Genomic DNA, 22,257 nt, shown 5'->3' with positions numbered 1-22,257 from the left:
ACATAGGTAGAATAAATATCTATTATATTTTACTGTGTTCTATTCTGAAGCAGTGGTCCAGTGGGTGAGCAGCCTCCGAGGTTATGATGGAGTTTTACAGTGTATTGGATTTTAAAGAGGCAATCGGTTTTAGAATAGAGATTAGAATATAAATATAATATAAATACTTAATTGTCTGTTTTGTGAGAAACGGAAATATCATATATTTAAAAGTCCAAACAAAGATAGGCTACATAAGGTGTGGATAGGCTGAAGCTAAAAAAAAGGTCAAACCGAAAACCTGTGGAACTTCCTTTAAACTGCTGCTATCGATGGTCCTATTGGGCAGCCTACCCCTGGCCCCTCCTAGTTCCCTTCACCATAACTCCTCCTTTCTCCTGAAGTGTAGGTCTACTCTCCTTCACTAGGCTACTTCCCACACATCTAAAAGCATTGGATTGGTGGAGGCATTTAGGCTAGAGGGGGTTTATACCAAATTTATTTTACCAGTGATTTCCTTCAAATCAGTGAAGGGGAAGTTAACACGTGCAAACTTTGGGAGGAAGGAGAGATAATTGCGTCTTACATCTCTACAGATCGGTGTCCCACCCTCAGGGCGGTTGAGCTAATGTGCGGTAATGTGATTAGCATGATGTTGTAAGGAACAAGAACATTTCCCAGGACATAGACATATCTGATATTGGCAGAAAGCTTAGCTGTACTGTTCCATTACAGTAGCTATTACAGGGAAAGAATATCATGCTGTTGTTTGAGGAGAGTACACAGTTATGAACTTGAAAAGTTATTAATAAACCAATTAGGCACATTTGGGCAGTCTTGATAAAACATTTTGAACTGACATGCTATGGTTCATTGGATCAGTCTAAAACTTTGCACATACGCTGCTGCCATCTAATGGCAAAAATCTAAATTGCACCTGAGCCGGAATAATACATTGTGGTCTTTCTCTTGCATCTCAAAGATGATGGTACAAAAAAGGTTGTTTTTTCTTTGTATTATCTTTTACCAGATCGAATGTGTTATATTCTCCTACATTCATTCTACATTTCCACAAACGTCAAAGTGTTTCCTTTAAAATGGTATCAAGAATATGCATATCCTTGGTTCAGGTCCTGAGATACAGGCAGTTAGATTTGGGTATGTCATTTTAGGCGAAAATTGAGGGGGAAAAGGGGCGGAAACTTTTAACCACTGTCGCCATCTAATGTGAAAGTAAGTGGCCGCTAGATGGCAGCATGCACACACTGAGTGGAGAGACTGGTCACGAGGCAGTGCGTGTCAAAAATAAGTGGATGACAAAAGTTTTAGTATCGTGTTTTTTAATCACATGGCGACAAAACGATGTTTATTACTTTTATCATGTCAATTGATTAAAATAATTTAAAATGGCAGCCTTGGCTTTAATATATGCAGAGACTAGGCCTAGGCTACTCGAAATTGGATAAGAGCTCTAACAATGTTGTTTCGAGAGGGAAGTGTAAGCTATACTATCCTGTGAAAGAAAAGTCACTTCCGAATGGGCGCAATAATAAAGACAGGCCTGCTATAGGCTAGACTAGGCTACATCTAAATGTTGGCTATTGTATTTAGAAATGTACATTTTATGACAAGCAATTTCTGTTGTGTATAGGAGCGCAAGAAGTGGTAGGGATGTACTGATGGAGTGTGAGAGAGAGAGAGAGAGAGAGAGAGAGAAAAGAGAGGGACTGCGCTTAGAGCTGGAGTGCGCGCGGGATAGCACACCGGCTGGATCGGGGAGTCGCGAGGATGGAGATCCGACCAGACAGGTTTAAGGCGGTTGCAGCCAAGAATCTGGGAAAGATACACAGGTACCTCCTTAACTTCTTAATAATCGCTTATGGCTTGCCTTATTTTTATGTAAACCGTTTGTTGAAAATAGCTTTTTCTATAGGCTGCGGTAATTGATCACCATCTGCTACCCATTCCCAATTCTTACCACCCTATAACTTTTATTGGTGATATTCAAAGCCCAAAAGGGCAACTGTTCGTGAAAGTGACTAAAAAGAAGTGGCACTTACAGACAATGTAGCACCACGGTCGATACCTGGATCTCAGTGACGCGCGCTGTATGCTAGGCGCACCTGGACTCGTTTGGACAGTGTGCGCTCAGGGGCACCTGGACTCGTTTGGACAGTGTGCGCTCAGGGGCACCTGGACTCGTTTGGACAGTGTGCGCTCAGGGGCACCTGGACTCGTTTGGACAGTGTGCGCTCAGGGCCACCTGGACTCGTTTGGACAGTGTGCGCTCAGGGGCACCTGGACTCGTTTGGACAGTGTGCGCTCAGGGGCACCTGGACTCGTTTGGACAGTGTGCGCTCAGGGGCACCTGGACTCGTTTGGACAGTGTGCGCTCAGGGGCACCTGGACTCGTTTGGACAGTGTGCGCTCAGGGGCACCTGGACTCGTTTGGACAGTGTGCGCTCAGGGGCAACAGAAAAATAGCAACATCTGGTGTGCATCCAGAGATGGGGTGGACATTATCACTAGAAAACTAGAAAAACTCAAACAAATCGAGGTGTTTGTTATGAAATTCGATTCCGATAGGCTGTATAACATTGTTCAATACTCCAGTCGAAATGTGTTGATGTAAATTGATTGTAGCAGGGTTGGGGTCAATTCGAACTGAATGCAGTCAATTCAGGAATTAAACTGAAAGTCCAATTCAATTATTTGAAAAGGGCATACATTTTCAGTGTCTTCTCAATAAACTGTAAAGTACCTATTTATTTCAGAAGTACCATTTTTTTTTATTTCACTTCCTAAATGAACTGCTTTAAATTAAATTCGAATTGCCCCCAAACCTTGTTTCGGTCTTGGCGTTCAGGTGAGATGTGCCACTCTTGGTTTCAGCAGAGAGTGCGTGCGGTATCTGGGACCTGTGTTGCTCTGAGAGGTGTGATTACATAATGTTTTCGTGCGTAATTGACGCGCACTGGCCGATTGAGAAGGTTGTCCAAGTGGAAAGGAATAGAGAGAATCAGATTAACCTCATGTAACATGGATGGTCCCCGGTGCCGATGACAGACCGAAACATCGACAGACAGACAGAACACTCAGAAAGACAGACATACAATACCCATCGCCATCCTAATTGTCGCGTGTTCAATCAAGTGGTTTTACATTCAACCTTACGGTTCGTTGCAATGGCTCTGAACATGTACATAGTTGGAAAAGGATTTTAAACTTCCCCTGCAACTACAGGTGCGGATTATAGGCCTAGTTTTCGCTATGCAAATGCTGTGGTCACGTGCATCTACTGGTTTAATAAATCATGTTTCCTATCTATTTTTATTTAGTAACTTTGAAATGTATTCATAAAAAAAGCCATATGGCGTTCAAATAGGCCTACAATCAAATAAAAAGCCCCAGTCATTGTTATGAGGACCAGATTTATAGATGTGTTTGCACAAAATCATTTTTCAACATGAACATTTCATCACATTAGACTAAATGTACATAATTTTAGCTTGGAATTAACTCATTGGGATATTTAGGCTGTGATTAAAATTGGAAATATTGTCAAATCAATAGAGGTCTTTCCAATAACTTTTGCCAGGTGTATTAATTGATCGATTGCATTTATTGGATAATTAAATGTATCGCGGTGCTCCAGCTCCAGCCAGACGAACTTCCGTGGGTCGACGAGGCCTACAGGTTATTTTGTCAGACGGATTCTCCGTAGGTCGACTGGACACTCAGGCAGGAGTCACTGCTAAACTAAAGGCTATAAAATAGGTGTCGAAAAAATGGCATTTTAAAGCTCCTGCAGCCTCCTGTCGAAACCCTGAATCGAAGCATAACTCCAAACGTTTTGAAGATTTCAGAATCTCACGTTTTCTTTATTTTATTATTATTAACCCATTATTAATATCGTTTACATGTTTTATATATGTTTACAACAGCATGGCCTAAACAAATGCAGCGTTACGGAAAACACAATTTCATGTTCATTTAAACCGGTAGATAATCTACATAATAAATTACCATATACGGTTTAAAATTTAATATTAAAAAGTGATCAATTGATCGTCTGTGTAGGTGAAAAAAAATGAGAGATTATAGTCATTGATAGGGCAGCAAACTCGAGCTCTCCCGGGGTTTGAGGTAGCAACCAAACATATAAATCCCCATCCTGAAATAGCCCGTTTCTCCGCCCAGCTGTCGGTCCACGCAAATCCCCTAACTCTACCCCTCCCACATTCCCACTCCAAGCCCAGCCCACGGTCACTTCCTCTCGCCCCCCTCCTCTCACCCCATTCTCATTCACAGACCAGCCTACTCCATCATCTCATCCGGGGCCCCGGATTAAGAGTGTAAGGGCACGTGAATCAAATCGCGTTTTTCCCCCTGGCTCTCGTGAGGCACGTGCGTGCTGGTGTCCAATGCTATTTGCTTTGAAATACTGTATGTGATTGGATTTATTTATATAGGGCCTTTCTACCAATTCTTTCTACCAACTGAGGTAGTAGGCTAAAGGAGGTACTGAAAGCACTTTACATAGTAGGCTAAAAGGGGAAAATCACCTTCACACTACACTTCCTGCATGACTGTGAGGGCTCACTCTCAGAGGAACTAGCTATATGACTGTAGTGTATCAGACTGAGGGCTCAGAGGAACTAGCTATATGACTGTAGTGTATCAGACTGAGGGCCCAGAGGAACTAGCTATATGACTGTAGTGTATCAGACTGAGGGCCCAGAGGAACTAGCTATATGACTGTAGTGTATCAGACTGAGGGCCCAGAGGAACTAGCTATATGACTGTAGTGTATCAGACTGAGGGCCCAGAGGAACTAGCTATATGACTGTAGTGTATCAGACTGAGGGCCCAGAGGAACTAGCTATATGACTGTAGTGTATCAGACTGAGGGCCCAGAGGAACTAGCTATATGACTGTAGTGTATCAGACTGAGGGCCCAGAGGAACTAGCTATATGACTGTAGTGTATCAGACTGAGGGCTCAGAGGAACTAGCTATATGACTGTAGTGTATCAGACTGAGGGCCCAGAGGAACTAGCTATATGACTGTAGTGTATCAGACTGAGGGCTCAGAGGAACTAGCTATATGACTGTAGTGTATCAGACTGAGGGCTCAGAGGAACTAGCTATATGACTGTAGTGTATCAGACTGAGGGCCCAGAGGAACTAGCTATATGACTGTAGTGTATCAGACTGAGGGCCCAGAGGAACTAGCTATATGACTGTAGTGTATCAGACTGAGGGCCCAGAGGAACTAGCTATATGACTGTAGTGTATCAGACTGAGGGCCCAGAGGAACTAGCTATATGACTGTAGTGTATCAGACTGAGGGCCCAGAGGAACTAGCTATATGACTGTAGTGTATCAGACTGAGGGCCCAGAGGAACTAGCTATATGACTGTAGTGTATCAGACTGAGGGCCCAGAGGAACTAGCTATATGACTGTAGTGTATCAGACTGAGGGCTGAGGAACTAGCTATATGACTGTAGTGTATCAGACTGAGGGCCCAGAGGAACTAGCTATATGACTGTAGTGTATCAGACTGAGGGCCCAGAGGAACTAGCTATATGACTGTAGTGTATCAGACTGAGGGCCCAGAGGAACTAGCTATATGACTGTAGTGTATCAGACTGAGGGCTCAGAGGAACTAGCTATATGACTGTAGTGTATCAGACTGAGGGCTCAGAGGAACTAGCTACTATGATCAGACTGAGGGCTATCAGACTGAGGGCTCAGAGGAACTAGCTATATGACTGTAGTGTATCAGACTGAGGGCTCAGAGGAACTAGCTATATGACTGTAGTGTATCAGACTGAGGGCTCAGAGGAACTAGCTATATGACTGTAGTGTATCAGACTGAGGGCCCAGAGGAACTAGCTATATGACTGTAGTGTATCAGACTGAGGGCTCAGAGGAACTAGCTATATGACTGTAGTGTATCAGACTGAGGGCCCAGAGGAACTAGCTATATGACTGTAGTGTATCAGACTGAGGGCCCAGAGGAACTAGCTATATGACTGTAGTGTATCAGACTGAGGGCCCAGAGGAACTAGCTATATGACTGTAGTGTATCAGACTGAGGGCCCAGAGGAACTAGCTATATGACTGTAGTGTATCAGACTGAGGGCCCAGAGGAACTAGCTATATGACTGTAGTGTATCAGACTGAGGGCCCAGAGGAACTAGCTATATGACTGTATCAGTGTATCAGACTGAGGGCCCAGAGGAACTAGCTATATGACTGTAGTGTATCAGACTGAGGGCCCAGAGGAACTAGCTATATGACTGTAGTGTATCAGACTGAGGGCCCAGAGGAACTAGCTATATGACTGTAGTGTATCAGACTGAGGGCCCAGAGGAACTAGCTATATGACTGTAGTGTATCAGACTGAGGGCCCAGAGGAACTAGCTATATGACTGTAGTGTATCAGACTGAGGGCCCAGAGGAACTAGCTATATGACTGTAGTGTACTGTAGTGTATCAGACTGAGGGCCCAGAGGAACTAGCTATATGACTGTAGTGTATCAGACTGAGGGCCCAGAGGAACTAGCTATATGACTGTAGTGTATCAGACTGAGGGCTCCAGGAACTAGCTATATGACTGTAGTGTATCAGACTGAGGGCTCAGAGGAACTAGCTATATGACTGTAGTGTATCAGACTGAGGGCCCAGAGGAACTAGCTATATGACTGTAGTGTATCAGACTGAGGGCCCAGAGGAACTAGCTATATGACTGTAGTGTATCAGACTGAGGGCCCAGAGGAACTAGCTATATGACTGTAGTGTATCAGACTGAGGGCCCAGAGGAACTAGCTATATGACTGTAGTGTATCAGACTGAGGGCCCAGAGGAACTAGCTATATGACTGTAGTGTATCAGACTGAGGGCCCAGAGGAACTAGCTATATGACTGTAGTGTATCAGACTGAGGGCCCAGAGGAACTAGCTATATGACTGTAGTGTATCAGACTGAGGGCCCAGAGGAACTAGCTAGCTATATGACTGTAGTGTATCAGACTGAGGGCTCAGAGGAACTAGCTATATGACTGTAGTGTATCAGACTGAGGGCCCAGAGGAACTAGCTATATGACTGTAGTGTATCAGACTGAGGGCCCAGAGGAACTAGCTATATGACTGTAGTGTATCAGACTGAGGGCCCAGAGGAACTCAGACTGAGTGTATCAGACTGAGGCCCAGAGGAACTAGCTATATGACTGTAGTGTATCAGACTGAGGGCCCAGAGGAACTAGCTATATGACTGTAGTGTATCAGACTGAGGGCCCAGAGGAACTAGCTATATGACTGTAGTGTATCAGACTGAGGGCCCAGAGGAACTAGCTATATGACTGTAGTGTATCAGACTGAGGGCCCAGAGGAACTAGCTATATGACTGTAGTGTATCAGACTGAGGGCTCAGAGGAACTAGCTATATGACTGTAGTGTATCAGACTGAGGAACTAGCTATATGACTGTAGTGTATCAGACAGGGCCCAGAGAACTAGCTATATGACTGTAGTGTAGGGCCCAGAGGAACTAGCTATATGACTGTAGTGTATCAGACTGAGGGCCCAGAGAACTAGCTATATGACTGAGGGCCCAGAGGAACTAGCTATATGACTGTAGTGTATCAGACTGAGGGCCCAGAGGAACTAGCTATATGACTGTAGTGTATCAGACTGAGGGCCCAGAGGAACTAGCTATATGACTGTAGTGTATCAGACTGAGGGCCAGTTTTACAGAGGAACTAGCTATATGACTGTAGTGTATCAGACTGAGGGCCCAGAGGAACTAGCTATATGACTGTAGTGTATCAGACTGAGGAGCCCAGAGGAACTAGCTATATGACTGTAGTGTATCAGACTGAGGGCCCAGAGGAACTAGCTATATGACTGTAGTGTATCAGACTGAGGGCCCAGAGGAACTAGCTATATGACTGTAGTGTATCAGACTGAGGGCCCAGAGGAACTAGCTATATGACTGTAGTGTATCAGACTGAGGGTATCAGATATATAGAGGAACTAGCTATATGACTGTAGTGTATCAGACTGAGGGCCCAGAGGAACTAGCTATATGACTGTAGTGTATCAGACTGAGAGGCCCGGAGCAGAAACTAGCCCTCCGATATGACTGTACTGGCCCAGAGGAACTAGCTATATGACTGTAGTGTATCAGACTGAGGGCTGCAGAGGAACTAGCTATATGACTGTAGTGTATCAGACTGAGGGCCCAGAGGAACTAGCTATATGACTGTAGTGTATCAGACTGAGGGCCCAGAGGAACTAGCTATATGACTGTAGTGTATCAGACTGAGGGCCCAGAGGAACTAGCTATATGACTGTAGTGTATCAGACTGAGGGCCCAGAGGAACTAGCTATATGACTGTAGTGTATCAGACTGAGGGCTCAGAGGAACTAGCTATATGACTGTAGTGTATCAGACTGAGGGCCCAGAGGAACTAGCTATATGACTGTAGTGTATCAGACTGAGGGCTCAGAGGAACTAGCTATATGACTGTAGTGTATCAGACTGAGGGCCCAGAGGAACTAGCTATATGACTGTAGTGTATCAGACTGAGGGCCCAGAGGAACTAGCTATATGACTGTAGTGTATCAGACTGAGGGCCCAGAGGAACTAGATATGACTGTAGTGTATCAGACTGAGGGCTCAGAGGAACTGCTATATGACTGTAGTGTATCAGACTGAGGGCTGATATGACTGTAGTGTATCAGACTGAGGGCCCAGAGGAACTAGCTATATGACTGTAGTGTATCAGACTGAGGGCCCAGAGGAACTAGCTATATGACTGTAGTGTATCAGACTGAGGGCCCAGAGGAACTAGCTATATGACTGTAGTGTATCAGACTGAGGGCCCAGAGGAACTAGCTATATGACTGTAGTGTATCAGACTGAGGGCCCAGAGGAACTAGCTATATGACTGAGTGACTGAGGGCCCAGAGGAACTGTATATGACTGTAGTGTATCAGACTGAGGGCTCCAGAGGAACTAGCTATATGACTGTAGTGTATCAGACTGAGGGCTCAGAGGAACTAGCTATATGACTGTAGTGTATCAGACTGAGGGCTCAGAGGAACTAGCTATATGACTGTAGTGTATCAGACTGAGGGCCCAGAGGAACTAGCTATATGACTGTAGTGTATCAGACTGAGGGCCCAGAGGAACTAGCTATATGACTGTAGTGTATCAGACTGAGGGCTCAGAGGAACTAGCTATATGACTGTAGTGTATCAGACTGAGGGCTCAGAGGAACTAGCTATATGACTGTAGTGTATCAGACTGAGGGCTCAGAGGAACTAGCTATATGACTGTAGTGTATCAGACTGAGGGCTCAGAGGAACTAGCTATATGACTGTAGTGTATCAGACTGAGGGCTCAGAGGAACTAGAATGACTGTAGTGTATCTGAGGGCCCAGAGGAACTATGACTGTAGTGTATCAGACTGAGGGCCCAGAGGAACTAGCTATATGACTGTAGTGTATCAGACTGAGGGCCCAGAGGAACTAGCTATATGACTGTAGTGTATCAGACTGAGGGCCCAGAGGAACTAGCTATATGACTGTAGTGTATCAGACTGAGGGCCCAGAGGAACTAGCTATATGACTGTAGTGTATCAGACTGAGGGCCCAGAGGAACTAGCTATATGACTGTAGTGTATCAGACTGAGGGCCCAGAGGAACTAGCTATATGACTGTAGTGTATCAGACTGAGGGCTCAGAGGAACTAGCTATATGACTGTAGTGTATCAGACTGAGGGCTCAGAGGAACTAGCTATATGACTGTAGTGTATCAGACTGAGGGCTCAGAGGAACTAGCTATATGACTGTAGTGTATCAGACTGAGGGCCCAGAGGAACTAGCTATATGACTGTAGTGTATCAGACTGAGGGCCCAGAGGAACTAGCTATATGACTGTAGTGTATCAGACTGAGGGCCCAGAGGAACTAGCTATATGACTGTAGTGTATCAGACTGAGGGCCCAGAGGAACTAGCTATATGACTGTAGTGTATCAGACTGAGGGCCCAGAGGAACTAGCTATATGACTGTAGTGTATCAGACTGAGGGCTGAGGAACTAGCTATATGACTGTAGTGTAGACTGAGGGCCCAGAGGAACTAGCTATATGACTGTAGTGTATCAGACTGAGGGCCCAGAGGAACTAGCTATATGACTGTAGTGTATCAGACTGAGGGCCCAGAGGAACTAGCTATATGACTGTAGTGTATCAGACTGAGGGCCCAGAGGAACTAGCTATATGACTGTAGTGTATCAGACTGAGGGCCCAGAGGAACTAGCTATATGACTGTAGTGTATCAGACTGAGGGCCCAGAGGAACTAGCTATATGACTGTAGTGTATCAGACTGAGGGCCCAGAGGAACTAGCTATATGACTGTAGTGTATCAGACTGAGGGCCCAGAGGAACTAGCTATATGACTGTAGTGTATCAGACTGAGGGCTCAGAGGAACTAGCTATATGACTGTAGTGTATCAGACTGAGGGCTCAGAGGAACTAGCTATATGACTGTAGTGTATCCAAATCAAAGGGTTGAACTAATCCATATTTTGTAAATTATTGGTGTATTCACATATATGGTCGGCCTACAGTACCAGTCAAAAGTTTGGACACAGCTACTTATACTTGGGTGTTTCTTGTAGAATAATAGTGAAGACATTAAAACTATGAAATAACACACATGGAATCATGTAGTAACCAAAAAAGTGTTAAACAAATTAAAATATATTTTAGATGAGATTCTTCAAAGTAGCCAGCCTTTGCCTATATGACATCATTGCACACTCTTGGCATTCTCTCAACCAGCTTCATGAGGTAGTCACCTGGAATGCATTTCAATTAACAGGTGTGCTTTGTTAAAAGTTAATTTGTGGAATTCCGTTCCTTCTTAATGTGTTTGAGCCAATCAGTTGTGTTGTGAAAATGTAGGGGTGTTATACAGAATATGTCCCTATTTGATAAAAGACTAAGTCCATATTATGGCAAGAACAGCTTGAATAAGCAAAGAGAAACTACAGTCCATCATTACTTTAAGACATGAAGGTCAGTCAATACGGAACATTTCAAGAACTTTGAAAGTTTCTTCAAGTGCAGTCGCAAAAACCATAAAGCGCAATGATGAAACTGGCTCTCATGAGGACCGCCACAGGAAAGGAAGACCCATAGTTACCTCTACTGCAGAGGATAAGTTAATTAGACTTAACTGCACGTCAGATTGAATTGCTGCAAAGAAACCACAACTAAAGGACACCAATAATAAGAAGAGACTTGCTTGGGTCAAGAAACACAAGTAATGGATATTAGTCCGGTGGAAATCTGTCCTTTGGTCTGATGAGTCTAAATGTAAGATTTTTGGTTCCAACCACCGTGTCTTTGTGAGATGCAGAGTAGGTGAACGGATGATCTCCACATGTGTGGTTCCCACCATGAAGGATGGAGGAGGAGGTGTGATGGTGACACTGTTGGTGATTTATTTAGAATTCAAGGCATAATTAACCAGCATGGCTACCACCGTATTCTACAGCAATATGCCATCCCATATGGTTTGAGCTTAGTGGGACTATAATTTGTTTCTCAACAGGACAATGACCCAACACACCTCCTGGTTGTGTAAGGGCTATTTGAGCAAGAAGGAGAGTGATGGAGTGCTGCATCAGATGACCTGACCTCCACAATCACTTGATCTCAACCCAATTAAGATGGTTTGGGATGAGTTGAACTGCAGAGTTTTTATTTTTTATTTTACCTTGGCAAGTCAGATAAGAACAAATTCTTATTTAAAATGACAGTCTAGGAACAGTGGGTTAACTGCCTTGTTCAGGGGCAGAATGACCGATATTTACCTTGTCAGCTCAGGGATTCAATCTAGCAACCTTTCGGTTACTGGCCCAACACTCTAACCACTAGGCTACCTGCTGGTTACTGGCCCAACACTCTAACCACTAGGCTACCTGCTGGTTACTGGCCCAACACTATAACCACTAGGCTACCTGCTGGTTACTGGCCCAACACTCTAACCACTAGGCTACCTGCTGGTTACTGGCCCAACACTCTAACCACTAGGCTACCTGCTGGTTACTGGCCCAACACTCTAACCACTAGGCTACCTGCTGGTTACTGGCCCAACACTCTAACCACTAGGCTACCTGTCCTCCAGTGAAGGAAAAGCAGTGAACAAGTGCTCAGCATATGTGGGAACTCCTTCAAACCCGTTGGAAAAGCATTCCAGGTGAAGCTGGTTGAGAGAATGCCAAGAGTGTGCAAAGCTGTCATCAAGGCAACGGGTGGTTACTTTGAAGAATCTCAAATATAAATGTATTTTGATATGTTTAACACTTTTCTGGTTACTACATGATTCCATATGTGTATTTGATTTGATGTATTCACTATTATTCTACAACGTAGAAAATAGTTAAGAAAAACCCTGACTACGTGTGTCCAAACTTTTGATTGGTACTCTATATTCAAACAATAGGAAGTATGTGTGTGTGTGTGTGTGTGTGTGTGTGTGTGTGTGTGTGTGTGTGTGTGTGTGTGTGTGTGTGTGTGTGTGTGTGTGTGTGTGTGTGTGTGTGTGTGTGTGTGTGTGTGTATACTGTGTGAGTGGTCTACCTCACCGACTGAACCGTGATCCCACCCTGTGAATGCTGCCAGTAGTTCATCTATTATTTAGAGTTTTTCTCCATCGGAATGCGTCTCTTGTTTCTATATTAAACTAGGTAGGCAAATACTATGGTAGTGTAAGGTACAGAGCAGCCCCAACACCTTCTCCTCTCCTCTCTAAGGTACAGAGCAGCCCCAACACCTTCTCCTCTCCTCTCTAAGGTACAGAGCAGCCCCAACACCTTCTCCTCTCCTCTCTAAGGTACAGAGCCCCAACACCTTCTCCTCTCTCTCTAAGGTACAGAGCAGCCCCAACACCTTCTCCTCTCCTCTCTAAGGTACAGAGCCCCAACACCTTCTCCTCTCCTCTCTAAGGTACAGAGCAGCCCCAACACCTTCTCCTCTCCTCTCTAAGGTACAGAGCCCCAACACCTTCTCCTCTCCTCTCTAAGGTACAGAGCAGCCCCAACACCTTCTCCTCTCCTCTCTAAGGTACAGAGCCCCAACACCTTCTCCTCTCCTCTCTAAGGTACAGAGCCCCCAACACCTTCTCCTCTCCTCTCTAAGGTACAGAGCCCCAACACCTTCTCCTCTCTAAGGTACAGAGCCCCAACACCTTCTCCTCTCCTCTCTAAGGTACAGAGCCCCAACACCTTCTCCTCTCCTCTCTAAGGTACAGAGCCCCAACACCTTCTCCTCTCCTCTCTAAGGTACAGAGCAGCCCCAACACCTTCTCCTCTCCTCTCTAAGGTACAGAGCCCCAACACCTTCTCCTCTCTAAGGTACAGAGCCCCCAACACCTTCTCTCCTCTCTAAGGTACAGAGCCCCCAACACCTTCTCCTCTCCTCTCTAAGGTACAGAGACCCAACACCTTCTCCTCTCTAAGGTACAGAGCCCCAACACCTTCTCCTCTCCTCTCTAAGGTACAGAGCAGCCCCAACACCTTCTCCTCTCCTCTCTAAGGTACAGAGCCCCAACACCTTCTCCTCTCCTCTCTAAGGTACAGAGCCCCAACACCTTCTCCTCTCCTCTCTAAGGTACAGAGCCCCAACACCTTCTCCTCTCCTCTCTAAGGTACAGAGCCCCAACACCTTCTCCTCTCCTCTCTAAGGTACAGAGCCCCAACACCTTCTCCTCTCCTCTCTAAGGTACAGAGCCCCAACACCTTCTCCTCTCCTCTCTAAGGTACAGAGCCCCAACACCTTCTCCTCTCTAAGGTACAGAGCCCCAACACCTTCTCCTCTCTAAGGTACAGAGCCCCAACACCTTCTCCTCTCTAAGGTACAGAGCCCCAACACCTTCTCCTCTCTCAGGTACAGAGCCCCAACACCTTCTCCTCTCTCAGGTACAGAGCCCCAACACCTTCTCCTCTCCTCTCCACCTTCACTTCCCTGCAGTCATTCCCTTGTCACCCGTCAATAAGTCATCATATTTAGCAGAGGCTTTTATCCAAAGCGAGTTACAGTCATGTGTGCATATATTTAATGTATGGGTGGTCCTGGGAATCAAACCCACAATCCTGGTGTTGCAACCACCATGCCAACTGATCTAATCAGGACCATGCTCTACTAACTGGTCTACAGAGGACCATGCTCTACTAACTGAACTACAGAGGACCATGCTCTACTAACTGGTCTACAGAGGACCATGCTCTACTAACTGAACTACAGAGGACCATGCTCTACTAACTGGTCTACAGAGGACCATGCTCTACTAACTGGTCTACAGAGGACTATGCTCTACTAACTGGTCTACAGACGACCATGCTCTACTAACTGGTCTCCAAAGGACCATGCCAACTGATCTACAGAGGACCATGCTCTACTAACTGATCTACAGAGGACCATGCTCTACTAACTGGTCTACAGAGGACCATGCCAACTGATCTACAGAGGACCATGCTCTACTAACTGGTCTACAGAGGACCATGCTCTACTAACTGGTCTACAGAGGACCATGCTCTACCAACTGGTCTATAGAGGACCATGCTCTACTAACTGGTCTACAGAGGACCATGCCCTGCTAACTGAGCAACAGAGGACCATGCTCTATTAACTGATCTACAGAGGACCATGCTCTACTAACTGAGCAACAGAGGACCATGCTCTACTAACTGATCTACAGAGGACCATGCTCTATTAACTGATCTACAGAGGACCATGCTCTACTAACTGAGCAACAGAGGACCATGCTCTATTAACTGAGCAACAGAGGACCATGCTCTACTAACTGATCTTTGGAATCTAGCTTATTAGCTAATGGTCATCACAACAGAGCTATCTCAACCTATTGGCTATCACAGCGGAGCATTCTCAAACTATTGGCTATCACAGCGGTGCTCTCTCAACCTATTGACTATCACAGCGGTGCTCTCTCAACCTATTGACTATCACAGCGGAGGTCTCTCAAGTTAGGCTGGGGGGGGGTCATACACCCAATTAGTACAGCCTGTAACAGACCCCGACATCCAGGGTGACATTCTGGCAGAGCCATAAAGTGCTATCATTGTCAAATTGATGGAATTCATGGTTACGATACGTAGTGCCAGCTGCACTGTCATTTTAAACCTTCATATTGATGGAATTCATGTCATTTTAAAACCTCATATTGATGGGAAATGCTACCACAGGCATGGGGAGGGAAATGCTACCACAGACATGGGGAGGGAAATGCTACCACAGGCATGGGGAGGGAAATGCTACCACAGGCATGGGGAGGGAAATGCTACCACAGGCATGGGGAGGGAAATGCTACCACAGGCATGGGGAGGGAAATGCTACCACAGGCATGGGGAGGGAAATGCTACCACAGGCATGGGGAGGGAAATGCTACCACAGACATGGGGAGGGAAATGCTACCACAGGCATGGGGAGGGAAATGCTACCACAGGCATGGGGAGGGAAATGCTACCACAGGCATGGGGAGGGAAATGCTACCACAGGCATGGGGAGGGAAATGCTACCACAGGCATGGGGAGGGAAATGCTACCACAGGCATGGGGAGGGAAATGCTACCACAGGCATGGGGAGGGAAATGCTACCACAGGCATGGGGAGGGAAATGCTACCACAGACATGGGGACAGGTTGCAAGATCGAATCCCCCAGCTGGCAAGGTAAAAACACCTGTCGTTCTGCCCCTGAACAAGGCAGTTAACTGTTGCTAGGCTGTCATTGAAAATAAGCATTTGTTCTTAACTGACTTACCTAGTTTAATAAAGGTAAAATAAATAAACATAGTAAACAACAAATAAAAAACAATATATATATATATATATATATTTGTGTAATAACATATAATCAAAATATAGTTGGTGGCGTTTGAATATGTTTTGATAGTGGCTTCCTGGTTTTACAGTATGTCACATGGATGCTGTCTTTCTAACTTCTGTGAATTGCCATGCAGTCTGCAGTGTGAGTAGTAATAACTCATATCTCTTCAAGAGCAGTCCTGTACAACTGCATGCTGTAGGTTTGTGTGTGTGTGTGTGTGTGTGTGTGTGTGTGTGTGTGTGTGCGTGCGTGCGTGCGTGCGTGTGTGCGTGTGTGTGTGTGGTGTGCGTGTGTGTGTGTCTATGACGGAGATCGTGTGACAGGAGGGAGTTTGACTCCACAATGTCTGGTAACATGTATAAAGGTCATGCAATGTGTCACCAGTGTGTGTGTGTGTGTGTGTGAGTGTGTGTGTGTGTGTGTGTGTGTGTGTGTGTGTGTGTGTGTGTGAGTGTGTGGAGGTGTGTGTGTGTGTGTGTGTGTGTGTGGTGTGTGTGTGTGTCTGAGAAAGAGAGAGGAGGGCGTGTGAGAGAGGAGAGAGACAGGAGGGGGGAGTATGGGTGATAGAGACACAATCTGTTCACCAGAGAGGAGGGCAGGGTGAGAGAGAAAGAGAGAGCAGGGTGAAAGAGAAAGAGAGAGGGGGAGGGGGGATAAGGGAAGCCATCACTGTTATCTTAATTCAAATGGCAATAGCAGCAATCATTTAGAGCGTCAAGAGGGAGATTTGAAGAGGATTTTAATCAATCTCATCAGACAGCGCCCAATGTTCAATATGTCCACCTTCAACTTTCACTAGGTTTCAAATGAACCACTGGACTTAACCGAAAGAAGGTTTCAACCCACTGACCTTCAAACGCTCTCTGAGTCCCAAATGGCATCCTATTCCCTACAGGGCTCTGGTCAGAAATAGTGCACTATGTAGGGAATAGTGTGTCATTTGGGAGGTATGGATAGTAGACAAGGGCTCTGTTCTGAAGCCCCCAACCGTCACTTCACCAACGACATCCAACCAGTCATCTCTTCCATTCAACCAGTTTATTCATTTCATTGAACTTTAGAGCTGGAATCCTTAGTTGCTACATCCATTTTTGAACTTATTAATTAATGATTAATACCCATTAATTCTTGAAGAATCGAACTTGTAAATGCCTCATGAGCTTAGTTTAACTGTTGTGCCCCACCAAAACCCCAAATGTAAGATTGTTTTACTCCAATGTTTATAAACAAAGAAAATGTAAACAAACCCTGTATAGCCTCATAGCATGGTTCCAACTATACTTTTCATATCATGGATGGTCTGTCCTTGCATTTAATGTACACAGCTCTTGTTTTGAATGTTAGAGTGGTTACTTGTCTCCAGGCCCATCCCTCAGTTTATTTGACCAAAACACAGGCGGGATGTCCACTTGTTGTTGTTTCAATATAGCATTCCAGCTTTAACTTTGTTTTTCATTAACAAATTCCAAAGCTGAACACCTCAACAGTTTGATTATTTATCAATATTAAAAGGAATCAGCACATGTTTCCCCATTTGATTTAGTGAATGGTTTTGGTGGGGCAGCAAGAGGAGGGAGGGACAGCAAGAGGAGGGAGGGACAGCAAGAGGAGGGAGAGACAGCAAGAGGGCAGCAAGAGAAAGGAGGGAGGGACAGCAAGAGGGGGAGGGACAGCAAGAGGAGGGAGGGACAGCAAGAGGAGAGAGAGACAGCAAGAGGGCAGCAAGAGGAGGGAGGGACAGCAAGAGGGGGAGGGACAGCAAGAGGGCAGAAAGAGGAGGGAGGGACCAAGAGGAAAGCAAGAGGGGGAGGGACAAGGAGGGAGGGACACTAGCAAGAGGAGGGAGGGACAGAAGAGGAGGGAACAGCATTTGACAGCAAGAGGAGAGAGAGACCCTCAATTTAAGAGGAGTCTGGGACTCATCAGCAAGAGGAGGGAGAGACTTATGAGGGGGGATTATCAGGAAGAGGGGAGGGACAGCAAGAGGAGGGAGGGACAGCAAGAGGGCAGAATCAGCAAGAGGGGAGGGACAGAAGAGGGACAGCAGCAAGAGGGGGAGGGACAGCAAGAGGGCATCAAAGGATTTACAAGCAAGAGGGGGGAGGGACAGCAAGTCAGCAAGAGGAGACAGCAAGGGGGCATTTAGGGAGGGACAGCCAGTCTGTTCATCTGTTAGGGAGGGACAGCAAGAGGAGGGAGGGACAGCAAGAGGAGGGAGAGACAGCCAGTCCGTTCAGCTGTTATAACAGCAAGAGGGGAGGGACAGCAAGAGGAGGGAGGGAAGCCAGTCTGTTCTATCTGTTATAGCAAGGGGGCAGCATGGAGGGAGGGACAGCCAGTCTGTTCTATCTGTTATAACACACATGGAGGCCCAGCCAGTCTGTTCTATCTGTTATAACACACATGAGGCCCAGCCAGTCTGTTCTATCTGTTATAACACTCATGGAGGCCCAGCCAGTCTGTTCTATCTGTTATAACACTCTTATGAGGCCCAGCCAGTCTGTTCTATCTGTTATAACAAACATCAGATTTACCCAGCCAGTCTGTTCTATCTGTTATAACACATAGAGGCCCAGCCAGTCTGTTCTATCTGTTATAACACACATGGAGGCCCAGCCAGTCTGTTCTATCTGTTATAACACACATGGAGGCCCAGCCAGTCTGTTCTATCTGTTATAACACACATGGAGGCCCAGCCAGTCTGTTCTATCTGTTATAACACACATGGAGGCCCAGCCAGTCTGTTCTATCTGTTATAACACACATGGAGGCCCAGCCAGTCTGTTCTATCTGTTATAACACACATAGAGGCCCAGCCAGTCTGTTCTATCTGTTATAACACACATAGAGGCCCAGCCAGTCTGTTCTATCTGTTATAACACACATGGAGGCCCAGCCAGTCTGTTCTATCTGTTATAACACACATGGAGGCCCAGCCAGTCTGTTCTATCTGTTATAACACACATGGAGGCCCAGCCAGTCTATATGTTATAACACACATAGAGGCCCAGCCAGTCTATATGTTATAACAGACATGGAGGCCCAGCCAGTCTATATGTTATAACACACATGGAGGCCCAGCCAGTCTATCTGTTATAACAGACATGGAGGCCCAGCCAGTCTATATGTTATAACACACATGGAGGCCCAGCCAGTCTATCTGTTATAACACACATGGAGGCCCAGCCAGTCTATCTGTTATAACACACATGGAGGCCTAGCCAGGCTGTTCTGTCTGGAAGTGAGGTAGTGTGTATGTTATAACCTTCACAGCACCTTTATAACCTGTTATAGGTTATAGAACTGCTACAGAAACTCCTAAGTCAATGTTGTGGAGTAGATTGTGCTCACAATCAATGTTAGATGGTTGGATGGATGGATTGATGGGTAGATGCATCGATGGATGGATCAATGTTAGATTACAACCTACTACATTATTTTAAATGATCGTCCAGTCCATATCCACAGCTCTACACAGAGCATCACTGAGACACTGGCCGTGTCCCAATACCCGTAGTTGAATTCTAAATAGTAGGCTGATTGGGTATGCGAAAATATTCATTTTATAACATGTGACATTTTGAGAACTGAGTATACTTTAAATGCCAGGATGTCATAGTCTTTTCAGCTTTCCGTCTAGTAGGAATTGGATCCATGCTATTGAGGAAAAGCATCGTCTCTTCAGACCCACGCTGTGTTTGACAACAGCCGGTAATCAGATAAGAAGACGGGCTGTATCAATATGAACGAACGGCGGGACACAACGCAATTGCATATTACAAATCAAATCAAATGTTATTTGTCACATTCGCCAAATTCAACAGTGAAATGCTTACAAGCCCTTAACCAACAATGCAGTTTTAAGAAAAATAAGTGTTAAGAAAGTATTTACTAAATAAACAGAAGTGAAAAAGATAAATACAAAAAATTGAAGAAAATAGAAAAATAACAAATAATTGAAGAGCAGCAATAAAATAACAGTAACGAGGCTATATACAGGGGGTACCAGTACAGAGTCAATGTGTGGGGGCGTTGGGTTAGTCCAGGTAATTGAGGTAATATGTACATGTAGGTAAAATGATTACATGACGTATTCTCAGTATAATACTGGTTGCTTACTGCATACATTGTTACTAAATAGTATCTTCTAAATATCATATAGTAAGATGAGGACACAGTGTGTAGTTTTATTAAGTAGTAGGCAAGACAGATTTCGGACACGGCCAATATTTAACAGTATCCTACTGTTTCTAACTGTAGAACAGTCCTCTGTTACAGTACTTCACCGTAAATCAGAGTCTATATATCCAGTCATTAGAACCTTTAGAGGTTCCTCTCAGTGTGGAACGCTGTTTATTGTTATAAAGATGATAACGCCTCGTCATTACTAACATTATCACAGAGTGCCATGGATTCCATAGTGCCACCAGAGGGACTGGCTGGGACTGGCTGTACATGTAGATATGGATTCCATAGTGCCACCAGAGGGACTGGCTGGGACTGGCTGTACATGTAGATATGGATTCCATAGTGTCACCAGAGGGACTGGCTGGGACTGGCTGTACATGTAGATATGGATTCCATAGTGCCACCAGAGGGACTGGCTGTACATGTAGATATGGATTCCATAGTGTCACCAGAGGGACTGGCTGGGACTGGCTGTACATGTAGATATGGATTCCATAGTGCCACCAGAGGGACTGGCTGGGACTGGCTGTACATGTAGATATGGATTCCATAGTGTCACCAGAGGGACTGGCTGTACATGTAGATATGGATTCCATAGTGCCACCAGAGGGACTGGCTGGGACTGGCTGTACATGTAGATATGGATTCCATAGTGCCACCAGAGGGACTGGCTGGGACTGGCTGTACATGTAGATATGGATTCCATAGTGTCACCAGAGGGACTGGCTGGGACTGGCTGTACATGTAGATATGGATTCCATAGTGTCACCAGAGGGACTGGCTGGGACTGGCTGTACATGTAGATATGGATTCCATAGTGCCACCAGAGGGACTGGCTGTACATGTAGATATGGATTCCATAGTGTCACCAGAGGGACTGGCTGTACATGTAGATATGGATTCCATAGTGCCACCAGAGGGACTGGCTGTACATGTAGATATGGATTCCATAGTGTCACCAGAGGGACTGGCTGTACATGTAGATATGGATTCCATAGTGCCACCAGAGGGACTAGCTGGGACTGGCTGTACATGTAGATATGGATTCCATAGTGCCACCAGAGGGACTAGCTGGGACTGGCTGTACATGTAGATATGGATTCCATAGTGCCACCAGAGGGACTGGCTGGGACTGGCTGTACATGTAGATATGGATTCCATAGTGCCACCAGAGGGACTAGCTGGGACTGGCTGTACATGTAGATATGGATTCCATAGTGCCACCAGAGGGACTGGCTGGGACTGGCTGTACATGTAGATATGGATTCCATAGTGCCACCAGAGGGACTAGCTGGGACTGGCTGTACATGTAGATATGGATTCCATAGTGCCACCAGAGGGACTGGCTGGGACTGGTAGATATGGATATGGACTGTACATGTAGATATGGATTCCATAGTGCCACCAGAGGGACTAGCTGGGACTGGCTGTACATGTAGATATGGATTCCATAGTGCCACCAGAGGGACTGGCTGGGACTGGCTGTACATGTAGATATGGATTCCATAGTGCCACCAGAGGGACTGGCTGGGACTGGCTGTACATGTAGATATGGATTCCATAGTGTCACCAGAGGGACTGGCTGTACATGTAGATATGGATTCCATAGTGTCACCAGAGGGACTAGCTGGGACTGGCTGTACATGTAGATATGGATTCCATAGTGCCACCAGAGGGACTGGCTGGGACTGGCTGTACATGTAGATATGGATTCCATAGTGTCACCAGAGGGACTGGCTGTACATGTAGATATGGATTCCATAGTGTCACCAGAGGGACTGGCTGTACATGTAGATATGGATTCCATAGTGCCACCAGAGGGACTGCCTGTACATGTACAGGAGATATGGATTCCATAGTGCCACCAGAGGGACTGGCTGGGACTGGCTGTACATGTAGATATGGATTCCATAGTGCCACCAGAGGGACTGGCTGGGACTGGCTGTACATGTAGATATGGATTCCATAGTGCCACCAGAGGGACTGGCTGGGACTGGCTGTACATGTAGATATGGATTCCATAGTGCCACCAGAGGGACTAGCTGGGACTGGCTGTACATGTAGATATGGATTCCATAGTGTCACCAGAGGGACTAGCTGGGACTGGCTGTACATGTAGATATGGATTCCATAGTGCCACCAGAGGGACTGGCTGGGACTGGCTGTAC

General features: G+C 45.8%; 1 protein-coding gene across 1 annotated transcript in view; it reads left to right on the top strand.

The window, feature by feature from the left end:
- Positions 1–1,676: 1,676 nt before the first annotated feature.
- Positions 1,677–22,257, top strand: part of LOC118380186 (vesicular glutamate transporter 1-like) — a 69,285-nt gene continuing 48,704 nt past the window's right edge. The window contains exon 1 of the mRNA XM_052519657.1: positions 1,677–1,829. Within this exon, the coding sequence (XP_052375617.1) occupies positions 1,768–1,829 (62 nt within the window). The 5' untranslated portion in view covers positions 1,677–1,767. The remainder of the gene's footprint in view (positions 1,830–22,257) is intronic.

The sequence above is a fragment of the Oncorhynchus keta genome, chromosome 5, assembly GCF_023373465.1.
Source record: "Oncorhynchus keta strain PuntledgeMale-10-30-2019 chromosome 5, Oket_V2, whole genome shotgun sequence".
NCBI lineage: Eukaryota > Metazoa > Chordata > Actinopteri > Salmoniformes > Salmonidae > Oncorhynchus > Oncorhynchus keta.
This window is presented reverse-complemented; position numbering and strand designations above follow the sequence as displayed.